Source organism: Prionailurus bengalensis, chromosome A2 (assembly GCF_016509475.1).
Source record: "Prionailurus bengalensis isolate Pbe53 chromosome A2, Fcat_Pben_1.1_paternal_pri, whole genome shotgun sequence".
Taxonomy (NCBI): domain Eukaryota; kingdom Metazoa; phylum Chordata; class Mammalia; order Carnivora; family Felidae; genus Prionailurus; species Prionailurus bengalensis.
In genome coordinates, this window is record NC_057348.1 from 6,721,387 (window position 1) to 6,729,597 (window position 8,211).

Consider the following 8,211-nt stretch of genomic DNA (forward strand, 5'->3'; position numbering starts at 1 on the left):
ACTCAGAGTCAGATTTCCTTCAGGAGGGGTCACTGCTACTGGGTACTTATGCCCTGACATTGTGAATGCTGTAGGAAGAGTTGAGGGAGGGCTCTGCTTGCCTTCCATGCTGGTAAGGACTGGTGCTGGTAAGGACTGGTGCTGGTAAGGACATGATGGCCACTCCTGTGCTGCTGACCACCCAAAGATGCTTGACCTTACCCGTCCTGGACCCTGAAGAGAAGGCTTATACTGAGATGGATGGGCTGGTTTTGGGCTCCAGAATGAGTTCCTGAGAACTTGTGTCTCTATGAGACGTTGACCTGGTAATAGTTGCAGATGATGGATATGCACTAGTTGTCAAGATCAAGGTATATACAGGGCCAGGCAGAGAAAGGGACCATTTACATCAGGCTGTGTGCTTGGCTTCTCAGAAGAAGCAATGGAAATGTATAGAGTTGTCAGTTCAGGGCTTTCAGCAGTCTGACTCATTCCTAAAGTCTCAGCAAACATAGTGGTCATCTGCTGGCCACAAGGAGAAGCTGTGACATGATACAGTGTAGTTGTCCCCCCAAGCCCTCCATTGCTAAAACGTGTACTCATGATTTTAGGAAGTATTAGTGATTATGGTAAGGTTTCTATGATTATTAGATTGATCTCTTTGAGTTTGCTTGGAGAGAACATTTAACAAATCCTGTTTCTGACCAATGGGGGAGAGTCTGTCCTTCCTTTTCTATATCTACTGCTCCTTCCCCATATCTGACCCTTATTTACCAAGTGCCTGTGGTCCCTGCTTCCCCATCTGAAGCCCTGGATTACTGGATATTATCTCTAAAGATTTAGGGCATAATTTAATATGTATATTATCTTATTATTTCTTATTTTGGAAACTCCTATTTGGCCTTTAAAGAGAATCTAAGGGCAGGGAAGATTAGATTATAAAATGATAGGTCAGTCTCTAAACCTCTATCGCTTCTACCTGACAAGAGAGAACCATTTCCTTTTCAGGAAAACCTCCAGGACACAGAGTTGACTTGCTCATGGTATCACATCCTCCAAGATAGTGGCTTTTTCTCATGTAGGGCTCATTCCAGGAACTATCAACCACCCCTGACCGATCCTTATGATGCTAGCTCTGGACCTCTTTCGATAAGACCCATATACTAATGAAAATGTCTTGAACATTGAATGGTCTCTTGTGTCCTTGGAGATATTTAAGTCCCATATTGGAGAAATAGGGCCAAGATATCTACATTTTTTAGGAGAAATCCAGGTGGTACCAACATCTCAGGCTAGTTCTAGCAGAAACACAACTTACCAGAGAATAGAAAACATGGTTCCTAGAGAGACAAAGTTTAGCAGCAGCTGTCATACCTGCAGAATCAACCACTGTCACAGGTGTTGAAGGGTCACTGTTCAGCCATGAGGAACTTTCATATGTGGGGAAGTGAGTAACGGACACCACAGTCCCATCAGTGCCTGTAGGAGAGACAGGTGGGTTGGATGGATACTGGTCAGTTTAGAGGGAAAGCACCTGAGAAAAACTAATATGTGCCCAGTTTAGAAACAAAGACATTTATTTATAAGGAAATGTTATTCAAAGGCTAGAGACAGGAGAACACAGATTTGGGGGACTGGAACACCAGCTCTGTGTGAGAATTGTGCCGTGAACAAGCACAATGAAATAAGATATTAATGGGCAATAATTGAGCCTCTTCTCTCTCTAGTCCCAGAATCAACAGAATCCACATAAAGTCTGGGATCACAGACATCACATCAAAGTGCTGGTCTAGTCCATAAAAAATGGGCTTGTCAAAGAGTGAGGCAGATGACTGTCCAGGTGACTTCAAGTCAGATATCCTAATAGGACATAGAGGAGGGCATATGCCAGATAGTGTCAGGAAAGGCTGTCAGATTCCTGATAGGAACCTGCTTGTTTTATAACCAGTGATGACCAAGGTGATGTGATCAGTCATCTCAGGGAGACAAGACAGACACAGAAGCCACATACTTCTATTCCCACTAGTCTTTTTTTAAAAAAAATTTTTTTAATGTTTATTTATTTTTGAGACAGAGAGAGACAGAGCATGAACGGCGGAGGGTCAGAGAGAGAGGGAGACACAGAATCTGAAGTAGGCTCCAGGCTCCAAGCTGTCAGCACAGAGCCTGACGCGGGGCTCAAACTCACAGACTGTGAGATCATGACCTGAGCCGAAGTCAGACGCTTAACCGACTGAGCCACCCAGGCGCCCTCCCACTAGTCTTATTGAGATGGACCATCAATCGGAGATACCTAGGGAAGCTTAGTCATGATGGGCTGATTCTTATCTGGGTGAGAACAGGTGACCTCAAGAAGAAGTTTCAAAATCTAAACATAAGAATTTAGTATTCTACCATATTATGTAGCAATTCCATTACTAGGTATTTTTCCCCAAAGAATCAAAAGGACTCAAATAGATATTTGTACGCTAATGTTCACAGCAGCCTGATTCACAATGGGCAAAACATGGAGATAGCCCAAATGTCCATCTATGTATGAATAAGCAAAAGGCGCTATATATCTACAATGAACTATTATTCAGCCTTAAAAAGGAAAGAGGGGTGCCTGCGTGGCTCAGTTGGTTAAGCGGCCAACTTCGGCTCAGGTCATGATCTCACAGTTCCTGAGTTTAGGGCCCACACTGGGCTCTGGGCTGACAGTTCAGAGCCTGGAGTCTGCTTCAGATTCTGTGTCTCCTTCTCTCTCTGCCCCTCCCCTGCTCATGCTCTGTCTCTCTCTCCCTTAAAAAAAAATAATAATAAACATTAAAAAAAGGAAATAAATTCTGATACAAGCTACAACATGGATGACCCTTGAAAACATTATGCTAAGTGAAATAAGCCAGACACAAAAGGACAAATATTACATGATTCCACTTATATAAGGTACCTAGAATAGTCAGATTCACAGAGACAGAAGTAGAATGGTGATTTCAGATGCTAGGAGAAGGGGAAAAAGAGGAGTTAGTGTTTAATGGGAATAAAGTGTCTGTTGGGGAAGATAAAGTTCTGGAGATGGATGATGGGGATGGTTACACAACAGTGTGAATGTGCTTAATGCCACTGAACTGTATATTACCTCCATTAAAAAAAAGGTTTTAAAAAATGTGAGATTCATCAGGAAGTCTACACTGCACACTATAGAAGGGCAACCCCATACTACCAGTAGAAAACCAGACCCAGGGGCTCTAGTGGCCCCTAGCCAATTGGACATTTCCCTGAAACCGGAATCCTGATGCAAGACAAGTCAAATATCCTGTTAAAAAAAGGCGAGGAGATTTCTTACCATCTTCAGTGGCCAAACCAAGGAGAACAAAGCCATTTCCAAGAGGGCAGAAAGAGCAGGTCCTTACTCATGGATGGGGGCAAGCTATCCAGATCAGGAACACATGGTCTGACCCAGAAGTCTCACCTCTGTCAGGTGGAGCCTCTGATGGTACAGAGACAGATGTCCAGGAGGGCTCTCCCTTGGCTTCAGAAGAGGTAAATGTTCCTGATGAGGTCCTGGCCAGGCCACTCTCCTCTCCCAGGCTGGTGTGCTCTGGCCCTGAGGAGGAAAGAGTCTTGGGAGAAGTTTGGCTTGTCTGTGCCTGAAAGTCAGTAAGTGATGATGAGGAGATCCAGCTCGAGGCCGTGGGGTCTAGGGGAGAGGACCCGGTCACTCCTCTGGCGGATGGATCAAAAGAATCAGCGCTGTGGCTGATGCTGGAGGATGAGTAAGCAGAGGAGTCAATTTCCCTTCCGGAAGATGAGCTGGCCTGTGACATGAGTGGACTTGTCCCTGCGCCCTCCCTGGTGCCCACAGAAGATGTGGCCTCTGGGGGAGATGGGGGAGAGCTTCCACCCAGCAGTACAGAGGCCAGGGAGGGAGCTGATGCCTTCTCAGTAGTTATTTCCCTAAACTTAGGGACGGATGAGGTGGAGCCCACAGTTTCCGGCATTGTGGGGGCAGAGCCCAAGGCAGTGGTCACCTCAGGGGACACAGAGGAGACTGAAGAAGAGGGTTCTGGCCCAACTCTCTCTGTGGTCACTGATGATTCTGACCAGGGGCCACGTTGCCTTCCAGGAGTGGTGGCCTCAGATGAAGCCGGGACCCCCACAGTGCTGTGTGTTAAAGGCAGAGATGAATTCCACTGGGCAACTAAACTTGTTCTCAGATTGACTGTGGTTTTTCCACGGTCAGACGTCTGAGCGACCCTCCTGCTGGTTTCCACAGAGCTAACCATGGCAGCAAGACTCTGAAACTCTGCAGTCCGCCTTGGGGGTGAGCTCATCTTGTCTTGAGACACGGAGCCGGCTGGTCTTGTTGCCTCTGATGTGAGTCTTCTCTTGGGTGTTGAAGTGGTTAGTGCTGCTGGGGATGTGGGCTCTGTCGATGGAGAGGTAATGGGGAGGGGCCGAGATGAGCTCTGCCCGGCTCCTATGCTGGAGAGGCCTGGAAATCTGGAAGCAGACACATCGGTGCTGTCCCTCATCCCTGAGGCTGTGATAGCTACGGTTGTAGTACCTGAGGGTGAATGAATCAACGAGGCGGACGGACTCATGCTGAGCTGGTGGGAGGCTGTGGCTGTGGGGGGAGTTAAGTCCCCACTCGTGCCCACGGTGGTCGAATCTGTATTTTGGAGAACAGTGGTGTCTACCCCTGGATCTGCAAGTTCATGGGAAGGTACAGAAGGTGTAAATGTAGCAAATGTCTTGGATGAACTTGGACTTGAAGCATCGGGAGCATTTAAGGCCCTTTCCTCTGTTGAGCTGGTACTCAGCCACGTTACCATGGGGAGAGATGTACTGAGAGCCCGGAGCCAAGAAGTGATTGTGCTCTCGTTACTGGTGCTCAGGGTCAAGGACTCACCTGAGGCATCAGAGGTCAGTTCCAATGTGCTGCTTCCAGAGGGAGGGGAGGCAGAGGCCACGACAGACACTGGTCCTAGGGTTGACCGTGTCCCGAATCCAGGGGATTTTTCTGCCGGATCTGTGCCCTGGGATCCAGTGAATCGTTCAGCTGTGTCTGTGCTGGCCCCTGCCATCATGTCTGGGCTAGTGGGGCTGGGTGTCCTTAGGATTTGAGGACTTCCAGCATGAGCAACTGGGCTGGCGGACTCTGTTCTTGCATAAGTGTCTGTGGTTCTGAGCTCCTTCACCAAATGGGATGAAGAGACCTGAGCTGAACGTGTCACCATGGGATCCGGAGGGGGGACGTATGTGGCGGAGGCCCCGGTACCACTGGTGCTGATCTTTCCGGGAAGTGACATCACAGGTGGCGACCCAGAAGAGTAAGAGATTTCATCAGTCTCCATTTTTGCTATTGATACAGCCGCGGTGGCCTTCACCGAGGGTGAGACAAGGGGCATGTGACTCTCTGGACTGGTTTGCACCTCTCTGAGGAGGACGCCGGGTGAGTCTGTTGGCTCTGGGCGGGTGCCAGAGGTAGTGACGCTCTCTTCTGATGGCTCCACTGACGGGGCTGACGATGGAGTAGCCAGGGGAACAGAGACGCCCCTCCCTGTGTCCACACTGGCTGGGGAGTCGCTAAGTGGTGAGGAAGTCCTAGAAGATATGGGCATGTCCCATTTACTAGCCTCAGCTGTGCCGGCTACAGTGCTTACAGTGACCTTCTGGGCTAAAAATGTGGTGGCCACTGGGACTGGGGCAACAGAAGCAGCAGATGAAGTCGAGTTATCAGGCGAGTGAACTGCAGTTGTTTCTGGAGCCAGAGGTGGGCTGGTTTCATCCCCAGAAACTGTAAGCCCCCCAGAAGACAAATCATAGGGGGCCCCAGACAAGGGGCCAGCCAAGTGGCTTGTCCTTCGTACAGTCCTTGAGCTGGAAGCACCAGTGGACTGAGATGCACTTGTTGAGATCCAACGGCTTTCCTTGGCCAGGGAGGCATGTGTGGATGTCTCAGGTGGAGATGCGGTTCCAATGGGCGGGTGGGTTGTTCCCCACTTCCTTTCCCCACCATTTCCCTCTGTGGGCTGCATCCTGGTGGAAGGTCCGGAAGGAATGGTGGCTGGACCTCTTGGGTTGTCTGTTGAAGGCTGCCACACAGACACTCCTTCTGTGGAGCTGGTTTTTAGGGAACTGAATCCAGGAACCATGCTGGCCACAGAAAGAAGAGGGGCAGTCGCTGACACAGTGCTTCGTGCCGGAGGCGACCTTGTTGCAAATTTGGGACTGGTCTCCGGCCAAGCATTGCTGTGAAGTACAGTGTTGGTCTGTGACATGGCGGCTAAAGAAATAAAAGCAGGGGTCCTCGTCAACCGAGAAGTTTTAGGAAGAGTGGTGTTGGCTGACTGTGCAATGGAGGTGCTGTTTGTGGTCCTGAAGTCATTCGCTATATGGGATGAGTGGTACTCACCTGAGCGTGTAGCCCAGGAGTCCACGGCTGAGAGGGCTTGCGTGGGCACAGAGGTGAAGGCCAAGGTGGTCTTGTCTCTGGAAACAGAGGTCTCAGGTGGAGACACAGATGGATTTAAAGGTTTCTTTGAATCCTCTCCAGTAGTAAATAAAAGGGTGTTGGTCTCTTCTGAGGCAGAGGAGGGGGATGGAGATAATGAAGTCTTCATTCCAGACACACTGGTGATACTGAGGGTTCCAGGGCCACCCGATGGTTCCGAAGCCAAAGTCCCGGCTGCAGGGAGGCTGGGCGGGTCTGGGGTCTCGGGGGAGGTGCTGAGGGGGAGCATGCTCCCTGCTGTCTCTTCCCCTGGGGGAGATGGACGGGCCAGGGTAGAGGTGGCACTTCTGACCCTCCCAGCACTTGCCGCTGGATTACTTGTCATTATGGGAAACGTGACAGCTGAGTTGGGCTCCGTCCTCTCTGGGCTCCCCGGGATCCCCGTGGTCATGGAAGAGGTAACTGTCTGCACTGAGGATGTGCTGGAGCCTGGCACTTTATCACCCAGATCTGAAGCAGGTGACAGCAGGGAAACACTGAGGGCTAGCGTGGTGTCTCCCTCAGAACCAAGCTCAGGGGAGGCAAAGTGATGTTCCGTGTTGGACCGAGGCAGTCCTGGGCTCCTTTGCTCCCCGGAATCTGGAGTCTCTCTAGATAACGTCTCAGGGTAAGTAGAAGAGACAGTCTTGGAGGGCAAGCGTGTGGCTCCCGGAGTACTTGGATTACCAGCCGCCCCCACCTCGGTTGGAGTGACTGGGGCACTTCTCATGGTCTGAGTCAAACCCGTGAGTGTCTCAGATGAAGCCGTATGTTCTGTGGGGAGGTGGGCTGTGGTCCAACTCCTCCTGGTGCTGCTGTTTCCCACCCCACTGGGGACAGTCAGCTGATCGGTGGCTGGGCCGCCTGTGGCTTCTGTGAAGAGTGTGTCTGTCGAGGTTTCTTGGGGTGAAGTTCCTTTGGAGGGGCTGCTCTTTGCAGTGACTTCCGGAGTGGGGGAAGGGCTGACAGAGGTTAACACAATGCTTGAGGACCCCCCAGGATCTGTCTCTGTCCAGCGTGTGTGCTGGGATTCACTCGCGTCCTGAACGGAGCCTGCCTGGGTCTGTGACGCGGCTGTTGGGGTGCTGGAGAGGGGTGCCCTGGAGGGCTCAGAGTTCCCACCGGCAGCTGTGCTTCTGAGCTCCCCCTCTGGGTCAGATGAGGACACCGGAGCCCCACCTGTCACCCTGCTGTCAGGGCTGGAGGCTGTGGTGATAGTCAGACTGTTCTCTCTTCCAGGATCAGAGACACTGGTCGCGGTCTCAGCTGGGGAAGTAAAAGACAGGGCACTTTTGTCCACGGTAGCCACAGCTGCGGAAACCTCACGTAATAAACTGGTAACGTGCGTGTCCTGGGTGGTTTCAGCACTATTGCCTGCTGTGTTACAGGACAGGGTAGGAGCACTGGACCCAAGGAGGCCCATGGGGCCAAGCAGGGATGCGTCAGCATTTGCCTTTCAGACGCGGGTCTAAGATGTGCCCTCGGAGAGCCAAGCCGGCTGCTGGCATCCTCCACTGGGCTCCCTGCAGTTTTTTCTGGTGGGCGATGTAACTGGGATCTCTGCACTTGTGCCGGACACACTTAGGTCCAGATGACTCCTGTGCATGTGGGAGGTTGGGGGAAATTGGGCAGCCTTTCTGAAAGGATGTGGCAACCACAGGAATTTCCCTAAAATAAAAATCTGACCGTATCAGTCCCCTCCTTCAAATCTTATTCGTTTGCCTGTCATGTCCTTAACGATCCACCTTGTCTCTCCC

The 8,211-nt window shown here is 50.9% G+C and overlaps 1 protein-coding gene across 1 annotated transcript; it reads right to left on the reverse strand.

The window, feature by feature from the left end:
- Window positions 1-46: 46 nt before the first annotated feature.
- On the reverse strand, window positions 47-7,326 carry LOC122486539 (mucin-16-like). Its single transcript, XM_043585898.1, has 3 exons — window positions 3,431-7,326; window positions 1,354-1,458; window positions 47-213 (listed from the first exon to the last, which is right to left on the reverse strand). The coding sequence occupies exons 1-3, from the start codon at window positions 7,182-7,184 to the stop codon at window positions 47-49; spliced, it is 4,026 nt and encodes a 1,341-aa protein (XP_043441833.1). The 5' UTR covers window positions 7,185-7,326.
- Between the last annotated feature and the right edge of the window lie 885 nt (window positions 7,327-8,211).